Source organism: Pithys albifrons, chromosome 3 (assembly GCF_047495875.1).
Source record: "Pithys albifrons albifrons isolate INPA30051 chromosome 3, PitAlb_v1, whole genome shotgun sequence".
NCBI lineage: Eukaryota > Metazoa > Chordata > Aves > Passeriformes > Thamnophilidae > Pithys > Pithys albifrons.
The window spans coordinates 39,452,559-39,471,421 of NC_092460.1; the positions used below are offsets into that span (position 1 = coordinate 39,452,559).

Below are 18,863 nucleotides of genomic sequence, written 5' to 3' on the forward strand. Positions count from 1 at the left end.
ACAAAATCCCTGTGACAGTTACAGCTACACAGATTGAAATGAGGTAATCATCTAAGAGCCTGGTTTGGTCCCCTGACTTCAAGTGGAGCCCAAGACAACCAACTCAGAGAGTGTCATTTGTGCTGTAAACAGTTTAGGTGATTTTCATATCTGTGGAAGAGTAAAGATATTGCATGTGTTCCTTATAGAACAGATACAAATTAAAGAGAGGGTTAAAAAAAAAGGAAGCCTAAGTCAGTAATGAACTATAATTTCTAGAGTTACTCATTAGAGAGACACTTCTATAAGGATGATTGTATATATATCACAACACAAAATGAGGGGAACATTCCCGACATTGCTTTTAGCAATTTTAGGAATCACATATTAAATATGTTATAATAGCAGTTAAATTGCTATTCCAAATTCAAGTTTTGTAGCCTCTGATGCTGGAAATATTTGAAGGAACAGCCTGTTAATTCAGTGATCTCTTGGTGGCATATTTGACTGTTATACTCTTCAGAATTTTAAAGAATATGTATGTTTCATTCAGGTGTTGAAATATGACATGGTTGTATTTTTTAGGTCCTGAACAAGAAAAAAACCAAAATGAAAGTGTAGAATTTAAAGTAAAATAGAAATAAAATAGCATATCACACAAGTTTAACAATAAAGTCTTTGGAAAATGACCCCACTTTCCTCTCCTGTGTTAAGCAGAATTAGCTTTCTACCTAATCAACTACACAAAAAAAGTTGGGGTTTGATGCTGTACCATCATTATACTCTGTATTGCTACATTTCTAATGTAAATAGCCTGATTTTGCTTTTTTTATAGCTTCATGACTTCTTTTGAATGCAAAGGTATCAGGTGGTAAGATGTCAGTTTTCAAGATATTCCATAAGCCTCCAGGCACTCAAACTCTTCTTTAGGAATAAAAGAGCAGCAGCTGACTTCAAAAGTAAATTCAAGCTAACAACTGCTTGGGGTTTAGTTAGATACAAATCACTCAGAGTGTCCAGAATGGGAATTGGTATCAGTTGCTGCAACAGAGAATCTGTTGGTAGAAGGGAGAATGATAAAGCAGCTTTTTACTACAGTAGATAAAAAGTCAGCAATGTTATGGAAAATGAAGAGATTAACAGGAGGATGACTATGGTAATGAAGCTTGAGAAGGGTTTTGAGGAATCCTGAAGATTTTTGGAGAACAAGTCCCATAAGTGGATGCAGGAGCTCAGCGTGGGGTCTGTATTTATGGATTGGAGGAGCATTTTAAGTGTCTGGGCATGGGAGAAACACGAACTGAGTTGATGTAGCAACTTGGAGGTCTTGAAGGGTATTGGGATTCATTCTCTTGTAAAGAGCTTGTGCTTTTTGTAGTCTTGTGTCATTAATACCCTCATTTTTTTAATACTGAATTGCTTAGACAACTTTGTAGCAGAAATGCTTTCTCTTATTCAGTTATAATAATTATTGTTTCTCCTTTGAGTTAGGTTCATTTTTCAAATACCTCAACTATTTTTAATTAAGGAAAAATGCAGTTTTTTCTTGAAATTTCCAAAATTCTCTCACATAAATGTGTAATAGATATGGAGTTACATTCTTTTTTTCTCTAATTAATGAGTACAAATTCTTTGAGGAGGATGGACTTTCACATAAAAATTAGTTTCTTGCAGAAATTTTCACTTGTTTCCTATGCTGAGAGCTTGCTTGTCTCCCTTAGGACATTGTTATAAACATGCACCAACTACTAAAGTTCTCTGTCAACAAAGGAAGTCCTGCAGAGCTGATGTGCCAGTTGATAGCTTGTATCTGGTGACAGATTCGACTCTGGTTTAGCGTGTGAACATTAATTTTTCTGAGTAAAGACTTCCACACAGAGTTGTTTCTTATTTATATTTTCTTTTCTATAGGATTTTTCTTTCTAGAGCTATAACGGCACTTTTGACTCTCTTGCAGTTGTTGATAGACAATATAATCTGTCAATTCAGCTCTATAGTGGCCAAAAGTAAAACATGCAGTCTAACATTTTAGACAATTAAAACAATGGCCATGTAGCACTTGCCTCACTTAATTCTTTATACTTCCTGCTCCAACATTGACTCTTCATACTGTCATTATGTTTAGTACCAAGTAATGCAACAACTTAGTGTAGTTGAATGTAAGTGAATATGCAAAATAATCTCTTGGTATCCGACATATAAAAAGGGGTTTAACAGCAATATTTTTATTTCAAGAGAACTTTCTGACTAACCTGTGATTCTGGAACTTTACACTAGAAAAGGGAAACCTTACTTGTTTTTAACAAAATGTCTCTTAGTTTATCTTCAATCTGTCACCAGAGGAAACACTCTCTGTGTGAGAAAGAAAAGGTATTTTTACATTGACTTATCTGTTTTGTATCACATGACTAATTGTTATAGGAACCTAGATTAAAATTTTATTCTGCTGTAAATTACTTAGAAGATATTTGCTTTACTGATTTGAACTAAAACAAAGAAATTAAGCATATCGTTAAAGAATTTTCCTTTACTAATCCTGTAAGTCTGCGATGTTGAAAGGTCACGGGTCAACGCAGTCCTCTGCAAATAGGTGAGGCAGAATGATTTACAGTCAGAGTGCCCATAATTAATTCTTGGAATAATTAATGGAAAAATTTGAGAACGCTCAAAATCTTATTTTCTTTGAGAGGCAAACCCATTAAAGAAAAAGGCACTTTCATATGCGTGGAGCAAGAGTGGATGAAAGAGACAGTTTAAAACTACAGCACCATTGTGTATCTACAAAATACTTAAATGATCAAAATGAGGAAATATGACTTTCTCTGCCAATGGAATCAATTTGTTGAATTCTCCTTCACCTTCTAGACCAGAAAAACCTGATTGGGAGTTTTGATTCTTTGTTTTAAAGAAGTAATTTACTATCCACTGATTTTCTTTATAAAATAAAATATTTTGGTTTTTTCACCAGTTTTTAAGCAGAATCACTGGAACTTACATGGTTATATATGAGAAAGCAAATGGAAAAAATACCCATCAAAGTATGATAGGTTTCATTTCTTAGATCAAGCAGTTTTAGCATAAGAGCAATAAAGCTTCAAAGATCACACTTTTCCTGAATCAGGTAGGGAAATTTCCCTTCATCTTCTAAATAATTTGTTTAAAAGAAGAAAAGATGAATGTTTACTCTACAAGGATGGTACAGGTGTTTTTTAGACTTCTTTTGTGTCGTTTTTGCAGAGTAGCCCAGGAAGGAGAGCAGCAGTGGGTGCAAATCTGGAAGTTTATGCAGATTGCTTCTACCTGTTAAATATTCATACTTGACAAAACTTTGTCCTAAAAAATCTATTTGTCCTCAGTCAGACAGATGTCAAGCCTGCAGATAGGGAGATGCTACTTCCATGTAAGATTTGTTCTGTTAGTTGAACATTGCCAGAGAAAAATCTGGGGACTTAACAACAGTTTAAGAAATAAATCATGATGAATATCAAGTATTTTTTTTACCAAATATCAAACAGCAAAGACAAACTTACAGTGAAAGTAGGAACTAAGATATACTGAGTTAATATTTCAACCTGATGTAGCAATCTTGACATAACCCACTTTTTTTTTTCCTTTTGGAAATTAAAGGATTAAAGTAACATGAATATTGCATTTGTTCCCCTGAAAGCTTTGATTGTTCCAGTGACGTGGGGTCTTTACTTAGAGACATGGGATTTTTAATTAAGTTCAAGGTATTATTTTTGAAGCCTTATACCTCTGAATGGATAAATGAGATATTTTACATCACCAAGAAAATGGTAACATTTTTTAGAGCACTCTCATGAGGCTCAAATGTATTAGAAGTCCAGATGACTTTTCCTTCTGAGACTGACAGCATCTTCTCTTTTATACACATGTTATTCAGGTGCCTCGTGCTTTTATTGTCATCCTCTTTATGTTTACTTTTACTCTTTGTAGAAGCTAAAAATCCCAAAATTCTTTGGGGATATAGAATTATGAGATCCATACAATTTTTAATAAAGAAGAAGGATGCTACATTGTATTTTTAATTAGTGGGCAGTGGAGAGAAGCTGTAGCTCCCATAGCTATAAAGCACAGAGCTCAGCATGGCAGTTGTTGTCATTTTACAAAGCTAAATACTCAGTGAAATAGATGGTGGTGGAGGAGGGAATTAACAAAAGAAGCTAAAGAGAATTTATGCACCACTATATTTGCTTTAAAATAAATTTATTAATAGCAAAATAGCAGCTGTGGGGTGACCCCTGGAAATTTAAGTCCATCTCATAGCTTGAAATTAATAATTCTGCTAAGGCATTTGAAGCAAAGAATCACCTTTGTCATTTCCTAAAGGCTTAAATTTAAAATACTGTATATAATCTAGTGTAGTTTACCCTAATTCTCAAGGGGAAAAGAGTCTGAGTTCATCATTGCCATAATCCACACAGCGGATCCATTAGAGACTCAAGTGTCCTGAAGGCTGCAAATATTTAGGGGAGAAAAAAAGCCTTTAGTTTATTAAAAGAACTAATATAAACTCTGCTTCCTCTTGGACATGAGCAAAAGCACTACAGCAAAATGATCTTACCAATGGGAAAGTACTTCAAGAAAACTGAGGCTGTCGTGTTCCATTCAGCGAAGCCACAACTGAGATATACTGAGATATACAAATTAAAATCTTTCTGCAAGAAAAGTTAACTAAAAGGCTTATGGGGGCAGGGCGTGGGGGGGCGGGTGGGTAACTGAACTGCCCAAAGTCTTTGCTGAGTAAATCTCTAAACATTAAAGACAAATGAATGTGTTCATGCTTGTGAAGGTTTATGTGGTTTTGCCCAACAATGAATTTGGAATTTAGGATCTTGGAATGGATTAATACAGCTTAACTGGCAATTATGTAGGGAGTTGAGAAAAAAACCTTATTCTTTAAAGGATGCTTAATGCTTTTCCATGAATTAGGAATACCAGTCTATGCCATTGCTTAGAAGGTAAAAGCAAAATATCTAGAACACCTGATGCTTAATCTTAAAGAATGAGTGGCTCCTTATCTGCTAGTTTATTAAAATCTTTTTGGTTCTAATGCTCATCTGCTTGAGGGATTGCTTCTGCTGATAGTTTTGGCAAGCCTGAATCCATTTCCACACCCAATCATATGTAAGGAAATAAAAGATATGTAAGGGAAAACATGAAACCATTGGCTTTATACCTAAAGAAGTGGCTTTTGTTTCTTTTCTAATAGTGCTAAAATTAACTGTCAAATTTTTGTTGAAAATTATTATTTGTCTAAATATTTTCCCTCATTGAGAAAGGTTGAGAAGGTTGTAAGAACTAATCAGTAAAAAAGTTTTTCTAAAAAGTTATTTCCCACTCAAGCTTTCAGTCAGATTTATTAGCTGTAGAATGGCCCTTTCTTAGCCCTACAATGTGCAAAAAACACTTTTTCTTGTACATCAAGTCAGTAGCTATATATGGAATATTTTGGTGGATATTATGAGGGGAAAAAATTAAATATATGGGAAATGTACATTTGTCTTCACTTTTTATTGTCCCATAAAATTGCTTTTGCAGATAGATTCCCTGACATACCAATTTTTAGGTGTCAAAACTATGAGATTTTGTTTATTGCCCCCACAGATTCATTACCTTAAAAATGTAGAGAGCGTGGACTGCAAGTGGATGCCTCTTTCCTGATTTTGAAATCTGTTAATTAATTTCATTTTGTGTATATACTTATTTGTCTTTATTTTCTTCATTTGTTGAACACAGTAGTTTTGTTTCAGATCTGATTGTAAAATATAATTGTTTATAGGGTGCTGGGCATGTAGGCATCAAATGTGTAGGAGATGGCATATCTACGAGCATAGGTATAGTCTTCATCCAAGCTCTCCCTTTTCTTATATTTTTATTAATGCATCTTTTTTCTGTCATAAATATAGGGATTTTTTGTTTTTAAATACTGCCATAATTATAGCTATAACTTTCCATCCCTTTACTCCATCACTCCTTCTTTGTTAAATAGATTATAAACTGTTTTTTGTCTCTGCTTGAGGGTTTGCTGTTGTCATTCTTATCATTAGTCACAATATTTATAGTATTTATAACCAGGAAACCAACTTTTACCTATAAAACATTGATGATGTTGGCATTGCTTTCCCTTCTTCTATGATGCTTTTTGACTTGGGAGGATTTCCATGTGACATACAATATTTATTTAATTTTCTTCACATCTATGATATACCGAGTTTTGAGGGCATTACCAGTTAAGGGAATAGAAAATAGTTTATCAGTGTCTCTGTTTGGTTTTGTTTCATTTCTTACAAGGGTTACAGAATCCAAGGAGGAGCCAGAGTTTGAAAAACTCCCATTTATTTTCTTTCTGAAATATTCTGAAAAAAATGGTGCATTTGAGAATGTAATTCCAGGAATCACTTTTTTAGACTTTGTAGTATTTTGGTTGGATGGGAGAGTGTTAAGTTTTGTAAGAAGAAAAGGTATTTTTTCAGCAACAGGCTTGGGCTATGGTAACATTGCTCTTCATGTCCAGTGTCTCGCAGATTCATACAGATTGCTGAGTTTTTTCTCTATATCCTTATTCCTACCCGAATAGTCTATGGATAATGCAATAGCACATAATGTGCTGCAGAACTTGCTCTTCAAAGGAGATCTCGATTTCTATTGCCTTTACATATTGTTCAACTTGCAGTGGGAGTGTTTGCTTACATTTCTCTCGAGAAGATAGCCAACCATTATTTTCACTTTCATTTTCTTCTTGTTTTTCCACCTTCTTTCAGAAACATTAGTGTGGCCAGTGTTTATGGAGACACATTAAAAGAAAGTACTGTGTAATCTTGAGTGTGTGAGGAATGACACAACTTAGCACCACTGAGTGGAAAGAGATCCCTACCATTAAATGAGTATACTTTTAATATGCTTGCAAAGTCTGGAGAAGGAATAGTTCACTGCATGCAGACTTTAACCATGTCTGACTTCAGAAGTAGGTTGTAGTATTTTATAACCACAGACGTTATAATTTGAGGGTTACTATTTTCTGAAAAACCACTAACATTGCAATCTGTGGTTGCATTTCCTAGATAAAATTTAGTGCTGCCACCTGATCCTTGTGTGGAAACAAAAGAATTTTCCTTTAAAATTACAAACCAATATATGGCTTGCTTTATTTTTTAAATACTGACTGGAGTTCTCTGGAATATACAGTACAATGTATTTTTTCTTTCTGTCTTTCTGCAGATTTATATAATGTGGTTGTGTGGTTGTCGTGCTTAATATATGATTGAATATGATTTGTCAATTGAGTACTTGAATAACTGTATTTTATATTTTTTTTAGGTATTTTAATCTTCTAATTGGTGTCACATCAAGCACATGTATAGAGTCATGTAAAGCAGTTAACATTTTGACTATAATTTTGTACTCCAGCCTCTGATCAAATACTAAGGAAAAAAATGGTGGGGAGGGTGGAAATTGCATCTCAAGTGCAATTTGTGGAGTGGTCTTCCCCAGTTTCTTATGGAAACTGGGTTTTCCCATTTTCTTCACACTAACAGCCTCAAATAATGCTGTCCCCTGTACAGTTAAAGATGAAATAAGGGGCATTTTTACCTTAGCAACCAAAATCTTTTAAGATAAAATCTAAAGGTAAATATAACATATTAGGAAAGAGCAAAGCAAGAGATGAAGTAAAAGTAAGCACATGCTGACAGGGTGTGAATGCAGCTAAGACTTTGTTGAACAGTAGGTAATGATGGGTAATACCCACATTTAAGTATCTTTATATTGGTTGATAATTTAGTCTAAATGACAGAGCAAAGACAGAGTTTGAATTTCAGCCTGTTCTTTATCCACCCTTCATATCCATGTTTCTCCAGTTTGCAGATAAGGATGTCATGTAGGACAGAAGTCTAGTTAGATGACATCATTTGGTCTTCCCTTGGTTGCTGTAGTCGCTCCATCATAGAAGGCCACCAGACTGGTCAGGCACAACTTGCCCTTGGTGAAGCTGTGCTGGCTGTCTTGGATCACTTCCTTGTGTTCCATGTGCCTCAGCATTCCTCCCATGAGGATCTGTTCTATGATGTTCCCAGGCAAAAAGGTGGTGCTCACTTGTCTGTAGTTCCCCAAGTCTTTCTTTCTGCCCTTTTTGAAAATGGGAGTGATGTTTCCCGATTTCCAGTCACTGGAACATCTGGAACATCATCTGAGCACCATGAATTTCCAAACAGGATGGATTATTCAAACTTTTCTGAACTACTGGATGATGGGAATATACAGAAAAATCTAACATTTCTAGAGTGAAGCACTGAAAAACAATTAGGGACTTGGCTGAATTCTTAAACCTTCAATTTTTTGGAATTTCTAGGGAAGCTAAGAGGACCTTTCAATCTTATTATTATAAAATTCTATTATAAGAATTTATAAGTATTCTCAATTTGCCGAAGGGGGCGGGGGCGGGGGGGGGGGAGGGGGGAGCAGAAAGTAAAAAGTTAAGGCAACTTCTTCATTTAGTAATATAGAAGTAATCAATAATGTTTTGTTTCTTGCGGTAAAACCAGTATATGACATTAGAAAATACCTTTTTTTTGTCAACTTGTTGCTCTAGAAATAAATAATGATAGCAAAGAGTAAGAATTAGCATAGTTCTGGTATGCTTTGCTCGTTACCTCCACAGGAGGTTATACAGCTTCGTTTTCACTGTTATCCATATTTATATGTTCTTCAGAAAATTAATACTGGTCATAAGTTTAGGAACTTGCCATTGTAAATGGAAAAGAATTCTTTCCAATTTTATTTTTTCTTGTTGTAATAAACTGGTCCTCCATAAAGGTGGTGTTAGTGGTTTTTGTTTTCTGGCTTTTTATTAATAGACGTGTGAATTTAGTTGTGTTTTTATTTGAACTTTATAGTCCAAATATCTATTTGGACTACATAGTGTTTCAAGTATCTTATCAAGGATACTTAACATACTTGAATTGATTGTAAGTATTTTAGTGATGTAAAATTTTCTACATATTAAGATACAGCATTTTGTCCATTCTGAAATTTGCTTTGAAGAGTTTAATGGGTTTTTTTTCCCATTCTAATACAAGACAGTGTTTTTGGATATTTTGACAAATTAAACTGGCAAGAGAATATAATTACAAGAACAGCATATTTCTGCAATATGTAGCTTTCTGTACTTTTTTTGTTAGTCTTGCCAGAGTTCTGTAATGAAAGCAGCCTTTTTCTGAGGATTTTTATTTGCTAAACTAAATTAAAATAGAAAAAAAATAATGCTGCATTCCAGAACAGTGGGGACTATGTAGTTTCACATTTTAAATTTGTGATTTTAGACTTCAGAAATAGCAAAAGTGTAGTTTTGTAGAAACTACTCAGTTTTGGCTGGAAAAGAGCAAATAGCTAGAGGTAAGAAAAAGAGCTTTTTTTTCAGTTGGAAAATTTCCACTGAAGAGACTTTTTTTAAAAAATGGAGATTTATCCAACACAGTGGTGACACTATTCATTTTGTATACTAGCAATAGCATGTCGTGAAATGCTGATCTTAAGTGTGCAGGTGAATTATGTAACTTCCTAAATATCTTCTACTTCCAGAACCTTAGAACTCCACCTGTCCTCCTGCCAACCTTCCCACAAATCCAAGTTGTGAAGATATATCATAAAATGTCTATATTACTCTGCAGTCAAGCAAACCTAAAAACAAATCTGTGGGCAACACAGTGAGATGTCTAATCAGTAATAAGCAATAAGGAATCCATCTATATTTACCTTTCATTTTCTAAAAGTTCTGATTTTTAAAAAACTTATGTATGCAAATAAATACAAGTCTTGTCGTGCTCCTTTTTGAACCATTGGGGGTTTTCCATTATTTCCTCCTTAATTCCGCAGGTGCACTTTTAGTGTTTCTGCTGCTTCCAAGTCTGAATATATGCACAAAAGCATAGGAATAGCCACAGCCACTGCCTGATTTCTGAGACACTCCCCATCTCCCTCTGGATCTCCCCAACAAATCATTTAATCCTGTGTGGTTATTTTTACTGGATGTTAGATTCTCAGGATTTATAGGAATCTCAGGTTTGTCACTTCCTTCTCCTGAGTCTTGGAAACAGAACACTTTGGCTCAATAATGTCATTACTTATTTCATAAGTGGCTTTGGGAACCTGGGACTTCAGCTTTGGGGCAGTGACTTTAGACCAGGAATTTGTTTCCTGAGCTGATAACTTAACCACATATGTTGTACTGCAGGTGATAAGAAGTGGCTCCTGGTTTTCTCTACCATAATACATTTGATGTAGAGTAATGCTAATTTAAAGGTGAGAGTGGGTGGGAATGCTTTGTTGTTTCTTACTGCTGTGTACAGAATGTCCCTGGCAATTCCCAAAGTCTGGAAATTAACTCTCTAGTTATAGTTTGGAAACAAACTTTGGTGGTGTGGGAATGGCTCAAAGCTGCATCAGGACATGCTCAGACTGGACATTATGAAGCATTTCTTTGTGAGTGTCAGACACTGGAACAGGCTCCCAGAGAGGTGGCCAATGCCCCAGGCCTGTCAGAGGCATTTGGAAAATCCATTAACAAGAAACTTTAACTTCTGGTCAACCCTGAAGGGCTCAGACAGTTGGGCCACATGATCTTGTAGGTCTCTCCCAACTGAAATAGTCTGGTCTGGTAATAGCAACTCATACATCCCTGCCATCCCTGCTTTGGTTGGAAAGTAATACCTGTATTGCTTTATTTTTTTCTGCTCTCAGAGAACATTATAAATCTATTAAAGTGATTATTTCTCTCTTTTTGTCTCACTTATTTTGCCCTTTAGAGTATTGAATTTATAAATTTTTTAAAGATCCTGCATATATTTAGGGTATTATTGAGAAAGGAGTGTGGAGGTGGTAATCATTTTAGTAGGAAGAAAAGAGATGACCTTTATTACATCTGTGAAATCCTGTTTATATTTACAGTCAAATGTTTTTCTTTTAAAAAGGAAATTGTCAAGGAAGCATTAATGGAGGAGCAGAAACGAAGTGAAATGGCAGTTGAAGAAGCAGTGAAAAGGACAAGAGAGGAACTGATGGAATATATTAAGGAGCAGAAAAGGGTGAGTTACCAGTGGCTAATGGGTTTCACTTCATGCAGTGAGAAATTCACAAAGTTTATTAATCCTGAATCCTGTCTTAAAATGCACGAGAAAACACAGTCTGGAGTTAGATCTTCAGCTCTTTCACTCATTATTTCCAACACTTTGTTATCATGATTTATTTCTTCACATATGTATATTTATAGACCTTTAAGTTTATCCCAGCCAAAAAGCAGAAGTTATTAGTTTGGTTAAAATTTACATTTTTTTTATGGTGACATAAAGATGAGGCATAAATGCAGTCTGTCCAATTCAAATTGTAATTCGACTTCAGGTCATTGAAAACATTTCAATATGAATAACACATGCTATTTTATGTTCACAAATGAACTTTATTGTACAGTTTGCATGCACACAGAAGTCATTAACTTTTCCTCTCAACCCACATTATATGGGTATATACAGCCTGAAAACGTACTGGTATTCTATTGAGAATGATTTATAACCAGTGCATTGGTCTTGTTGTGAAATGTTGTCATGTTCTGAAAGTTGGTTTCCATTGTTCTGTTAATGCTATATAGTGGCAGTTTAATGCTTGTGTGTAAACAGCAAAATGGAACTCAAACAGCTTTGTTTTGCATTCAGTAGGAGAAGAAAAATATAACACATTTCTCCCCTTTGAAGGTCTTTATGAAAACTTAAACAGAAAATAATTTTTATAAACCTCTTTGATATGACAATAGCAGCCTGAGATACAATTTCAGGATTCTCAATAAGCAAAATCACTGAGCTTTAATTTAATTGGTAATGTTGTCCTGAGAAGGAAGTAGCATGTGGCCTCTGCCTCTGTATTCCCTGCTTTTATGGACTGAACAGTGTTATGGTAAATAGGATTTACCTGCAGAAGTTTCACTCTGCTCTGAGTTAGCTTTGCTGTTGGGTGAGCTCCTTCCATTATGCTGTGTGTGGAGACATTTTCTTTTAAGAAGATTTGTTTTATTTTCAAAAACAATTAAACTAAATCTGGTGCAAAACATGATCCATAAGGGTGTTTGAGCGTGTCTGAAGTCAGCTATTCACAAAGGATAAGCTGTGGGGAAGGTGAAAGTAGGCCTGCTTTTAAGGAAACTTGTGTCATAAATAAATTGGTCAGTAGGACCTCTAGTGTAGGTCATCCAGGCCATCTAGTGCAGGCTCTTCACTGGTGACAAACAGATGTTGAACTGACAGTAATTTCCTGCAGGTACTTCAATAGCAGCTCATCTGTCTGTAATCTCTTGGATTTCCATTTTTGTCAGGAATGGAGACTTTCTTTTGTTTGCTTTCCACCTACACACAGAGTTGGAGCTCACTGCCATTATGTCTTTGCCTGGTTGCTGTCTTGTCCCTGTGAAGTTTACACAAACCAGTGAAAAAATGAAAATATGATCTTCAAAAAACTAAAATGCTCTTTGGTTTATCTACTAGAAGCATAAATTCCTTTCCTTTTATAGAGTTCCTGAATAACAAGGTATTTCAGTCAGATTTCTTCTCCTAATGACCAATTAACACATAATCCATTCATTTTTTTTTAAGTACAGCTAGATTTTTGTGTCTTTAGAAAGGCTGTCTGTATTCAAGCTGGGATTGAAAGTGTTGATCTCCAAGTCATTTGGCATAGTAGCTTTTACATGATTACATAAGGGGCAGAGGAAATGGGCCTTGGTCAAAGCCCATGTACCTGTAAGAGTAACAAATATACTTTATGGGCTATGCTAAAAAGTAGCAGCTTATGGAAGAAATTCCTCGAAAGAACTCAGGGAAAATGCCTCATTTTGTTGTCTGAGAATAGGTGACCCTTTGAGTGATGGGGTCATCCCAGTTATAAACTGAAAAGGTAACATACACTGTGTATTTTCATCGTTGTTTTGAAAATCAGTTTGTAGAATCTTTCAAACCACAGGACACAGGCACAGCAATATTTGTACCTGGTTAAGTCCTTCAGGAAAGGCATTATAAATGAGTTCTCATCCACCTTATTTTCTGATAGTGCAAATTACCTTTCATCACTCACAGTAAATGTAGTATATATCAATTTTCAAAGTAGCTTGTAATTGCAATTTATTTGATTAAAGCTTTTCTTTAGTAAATTTTATGTAATGAATGCAAAACATTTATACCAAAATACTATTATAGAATAGTTGTGATATCAGTTTAAGAAAACCAGTTATGGTTTGGGCAGTTAAAGATTTGCTACAAATATTTTAAAGTATTAATGAGTATTTATAGCTCTATTTGTGTTGGACTCTTGGAATAATTTCCATGACAGTTTATAAATGTTGGATCTGGCAATCCCACAAGTTTTGCAGTGCATTATAAATGTAGTTCAACATTATACTGTAAATAATAGTAAATAAATTAGTATTTACTCTGAGTTAGAAAGAATTGATTGTGAATGGATCTTTTTCAAAACAAATTGATTTGGTAATTGTTTGTTTAAATCATTTGTGTCAACATAACATATAAATTGAAAGTAAACTATAAAAAGCTACTGTTGCAGTTCCAAAAGTGTTTAGACCTACCAACCATGAAAACAGTGTACCAGTGACCTATATGCATCTTTACTGTCACTTAGTGAAGAAAACAGACATATGCAGGGGATTATTTGAATTACTAGAAAGTTACTTAACCAAAACCAACAGTATCATCATGCTAAAATGATGACAAGGACAAACCTAACTTCCTCTGTGTTGAAGCCCACAAAGTCACTAACGCTAGCAGAGAATTTGCTGGCATTTGTTTTCACCTTCAAATAAAGGACACTGCAAGCTTAAAAAAAAAAAGAAAACTGTGATATAAACAGATATTTTTACAATAAATGAAATATGGGCCATGCATTCTAATTATGCCATTTCATAGTTCAAATATAATCAGAAGGTTTTACAGATACATAGCATTGTATTGGCAACAATTTCAGTTATGTACTGCAGTCTTAGTTTTATTTTCTCCATTCTCTATTATATGAAGAATTTTTTAATAGAAAAATGGGTTTTTATGTTGCCAAAGGTAACATCTTAAGAATCTGGGTATCTAAGGTGCAAAGGAAATTTCAAACAGGAATTTAACTCTTTATTATTTCATTATTATTTCATAATAACCCGTTTCTGAAGCATCAAAACATTAATAGTATGAGACTGTCCTGTCTGTTCAAAGACATCTTCTATAGCTATCAGACTTGTAGAGGTTTATATAAATATTCATCACACCCTGAAGAATTCTTCTGAGTCGAATTTGGATACACTTGCTACAGCAAGACTTGCTTTCTCCAGCAAAGATACACCATCATTATGTCTAGAAAGTTATCTTTATTAACTGCCAGAAGATGTATTTGTTCATGTAGAATTGCTATGCCTATGTTTGCATATAAGCTTCAGGAAGGCAAAACAATGCATTACCTTGCTGGTGGTGGGGTGGGAAATGAAGGGACAGGTGAAGAGTGGCACACAGGTAAAGAGGAGGTGGGCACTGACTAAATGGCAAGCCATTGCTTCCACTTCTGTCAGAGAAATAAATGTTATTCTTGGTTTGTATCCAGTGCACATTTACAGTGGACATTGTGTGCCACCTGTATCTGAGACATGAATGGACGGGGGAGCAAAATCTTCCAGTGTGGTTAGAGGGAGCTGAGTAAAGAGTAAGAAAGCCTTTGTCCTTGACTATCCAAAGCCCATTCATTTTGGTGTGAGCTCAAGATTCACTAACTCATTTGTCAGGATCATCTTTCGTTGCCTGATGTTCATAATCCTGTCACTGCTGGCCCTGCATTGTGGTCTCTGATCATCTGAGTGCTCTGAAAACAGTCAGTACTGTGACAAGGACATTAAGTGACCCAAGATGCACCCAGACCCCTGAGGCTCCCTGTGCCTGTGTTAGCGAGTGCTGGGAAGCATTTCCCAGCTTTTTGAATTCATTATTTACAAATTCTAGTGTTTGGTTTTATACTGAACGCTTGTGAAGGTGTTTCCTGTTATTAGGTGTAACAGCTCTGTGGTTTTTAAAGGGTTGATAGTTTTGTTTTCTTAAAACATCATGCTGATGTGGTGGCATACATGTTCATGTACATGTCTGGGAATCAGGGCAAGAAGTAAAACCTAATGTCCTGCAAACTGTGGCCTAGGGTTAGAGCTCCAAAACCTTGATCCGTGGGTTGTGAGACAGGCATAGCAGTGTCCTGTCACTGACCTATACAACTTTATAGTTCTTGTAATATTTTTGGTTAAACCTGATTAATGGATACTTTTAGACAGGCTGGGTCTATCCCGGCCCCACTTAGTGTGAACTTCATGTAGGACTGGGCCCAACTTGGTGTGAACGTCATGTAGGACCTCGACCCATTCACTGAACACACTTTGCTTTAGTTTGCCAGTACTGAATAAAGTGAATGTAAACACAGCTTTGTCCTAAAGTGAAATTTTTAAGCAGTTCAGAGGAACTGTACCATGTTTGTTGTTTGCTTCCGTGTGTGATGTAATTACAAGGTTGACTGAAATTCTGGAGGTATGTTAAAAGCATTCCAAATATGTGAGTGGAAGAACAAGAGAAGTATGAAAGTTTCCTCTATTTTATATGACTGGCAGGGATGATTTTTTTTAAATTAATTTACAGATAGAAAGCAAAAAAAGGAAGCCCCAGCTAAATAAAAGTAGTTTTGAATAATTCAGAATATCTGAAAATATTGAAAGCTGTGTAATACTGGCTTAAGCCAGTATATGTGTGTTTGTCAGACTAGAATGCCACCAGAGTTCTGGCTGAGTTTTATATTTTCAGGTGTCTTATAAAAATTCCAGTTATTAAAGTAATTAATTGGTCACTAGTGTACTTCAAACTAAGATCTGTTTCCAGTTATTGGCTGTTAGAAAGATGAGGAAACTCTTTCCTCTGCTTCATATTTTTTTCATACTTGAACAGAGTTCAGGCTTCTTGTACATAATCTGCAAATGTTTGCCTTTTGTTAAAAACTAAGCTCTGTTAATTCTTAAAATCACACAAATGTTAGGAAGATTTCTGGAACGGAGGTCTACAAAAGTATTCTGTTGTCCAATTCCAGTATTTTATTGTTTGTACTACAGATGGAATTAAATCTCATAGTTTAGTAATTTACTCTCTATTCACCGCTATTCAATGCTTAAAAAAATAGTCATTCAGTATGTTTAGTTTGAATATTTACAGCAGACAAAAATATGGTGCTCTAATGTTATTTTGCCTATCGTTTGTCTACTTTTTTATTTTTTACTTAATTAGCTGTGCAGAGAAGAAAATTAGTTCTTGAAGGTGATATACGTAGAACAAAGTAAGTCACAAGAGAGAAAGTTTTCTACCAAGTGAGTGTTCTCTAAATAGGTTATTTAAAGAAATTTTCTAAACTACAAGGATTCACTTCATGAGTTAAGTACTTAGAGTAAGCATTTTTTGTAGTTGTAGCTTCTGAACCCAGCAAGAAAACGTTACTTTTTTCTGTTTACATTGACATTCATCGTCCCTCAGGAAAATTTACTGCTTGTTTTCTGACAGCAAAACTGAGTATGTTAAGCAGTCACGTTTTGTGTGCTCATTGTCCACAGCTCTCATTGGCTTTAAAGGGCAGATTTTGACCTGCCAGGGGAAAGCTCATATGTTAGGACTTGAGTAATCATTTGAATGTTTTTATGCAGCCCCTATTTCCCTGAAAGTCAGACACTTGTCATAAATGCACTCCCATCCTGATTTAAGGGACAGAAACTGGGAGCAAAGATGTCACCATTACTATGAAACTCACTGTACTACTGTGTGTTCCCATATGGTTTGTGCAGCTGTGCCTCATAACCTTTAGAAGAAAACATAACTAAACATTGCATTTCTCTGACTAATGTTTACCAAAATGTAAGTGCACACTTCAGAATTGCAAATAGCCAAAGAAATATTTTTGAGGATTTAGTATGTAATGCATCATTTCTTTCTGATATTCTGGAAACTAAGGACCTTTTTCAACAACAGTATTTATTTTTTAAAGTCACTGGCAGGCTGGTATAAGCCATGTCTTACAGTAAAGTAAAGAAAAAGCCAAATTTCTCTTCTGGGTGTGCATAGAGAAATTACTTCCTTAGTTCAGTAATAATACAGGTACTTTTGACAACTGGAATTGCAGGCCCATTTCCTGCTTCCCTGACCACGTGCTTTCTGCGCAGCTTTGTCCAGCCTGCGGCACGTGTGGGAGGTTCCCTCTGTGGAAAAGGAAAAAGTCTTCTGAACAAGTCTTGGAATATTTGGAAAATACCAGTTTACCTCGATAAAACACCTTTATAAAAGTTCAGCTCATCTTGAGCAACAGCAAGTCATACATTTTCCCAATTTCAGAGATTGTTCTGGAAAGAAATGAGTATTTATCATTTGGAGAGGAAATTGTGCATTTCATTCTGTGGTCAGATGGATTGTAGTCACAATGCTTTTTAAGGGAAGAAAAGTAGTGATCAATTGATCAAATGATCAAGACAGCAGGGAATTGATCAAGTCAGATTAACACTGCTGGTTTTCTCTATGGCTATCCTTGTTTACTGGGGTTATTCTTAATAATGTACTGGATTTATGGAGTGTATTTGTGTATTTTGTAAGTTTACTTAGTCTGAAGGAAACAACTAGACCTTTATTTTCTCTTTTAAGTAGGTTTCTAACTGATACAGTGGCTTTTGGGTTTGGTTATGGTAAAAATCCCATTTCAAGTTTGTTTTTTTTAAGTGCCATGTATTACATTTCCTAATTAAAGTAAGTCCTACAGACTTGATCTATCATGAAGGCAGTTTTACAACTTTTTTTTTTTGTTTATCTTCTGTTTTGTAGAGCAGCTACAAAGCCTATAAATCTATCTCAGAAGAACCTTTACCAATATAGATTGTGGAAGGTGATCTGTGTTACAGTTGCTATAACCCTTGTTACCTCTGTTGTTGGGGTTTTTTCCTAATAAGTGAAGCCTTTTCTTTGTAGGTTCCTCATTCTTTATTATTTTAAGAGAGGATGTTGTGATGAAAACTAGTATCTTATATGCAGTTGTTTAAGGTAAAGACTGCCAAAGAATGTGGGAAGTTCAATTTTAATTGGATTTTTCCACCTTTTTAAGAGGCAGCAAATTCCTTTGGGCTGTTCAAATTGTCTGAGGAACTGTCTGTAATTCACTTGTAAAGGCTGAGCGTATGAAAAGATATGTGAACCTCTACATAGTTCTCTGTTACTCATCCCTCAAAATCATGACAGAAAATGGTCAATGAAGTTTTTTGTGAAAAGTCAGACTAAAAGTTCTCCCTTTACATAGCTTAGCGCTGCAGTTGAAAGAATGTTTTCGTTTTTACAATATGGGCATAAACACCTTAGCATATAGGTCATATTGTCTTCATAAGGAACTTGTAGTTTATAGCCCTTTTTAAATTAAGAACTAGATCAAATTAATAGGGAAGATCAGTACAGTAGAAGAGAAATAAGATGTCTGTCTAGTGGCTGAAACTGGCTATGATTGTGAAAAGATTTTGAAAACAATTGCAACCAGAAAACACCTTCAAACATCAGTTTAATAGGAAATAATAATGGCTTATTGTTTTTCCTTACTATTGATTTTTACTTTTCTACTTTCAAAGGTGACATTATCATTGTAGAAAAATCTTACCCATACACCAATTTTCATGCTTATTGTTGTAATTGTGGTATATTGCAATTAAACCAATTTTTTATAGCAATTTTGGCATCCTGGCCAACCAAGAGTTGACACAGAATTCAATTATTGCTTATCTATATTTTATG

General features: G+C 35.1%; 1 protein-coding gene across 4 annotated transcripts in view; it reads left to right on the top strand.

The window, feature by feature from the left end:
- Positions 1 to 18,863, top strand: part of CCDC91 (coiled-coil domain containing 91) — a 134,061-nt gene that overhangs the window by 94,747 nt on the left and 20,451 nt on the right. For all 4 annotated transcript variants that reach the window (XM_071551454.1, XM_071551451.1, XM_071551452.1 and 1 more), the window contains exon 12: positions 10,968 to 11,081. In XM_071551454.1, the coding sequence (XP_071407555.1) occupies positions 10,968 to 11,081 (114 nt within the window). The remainder of the gene's footprint in view (positions 1 to 10,967; positions 11,082 to 18,863) is intronic.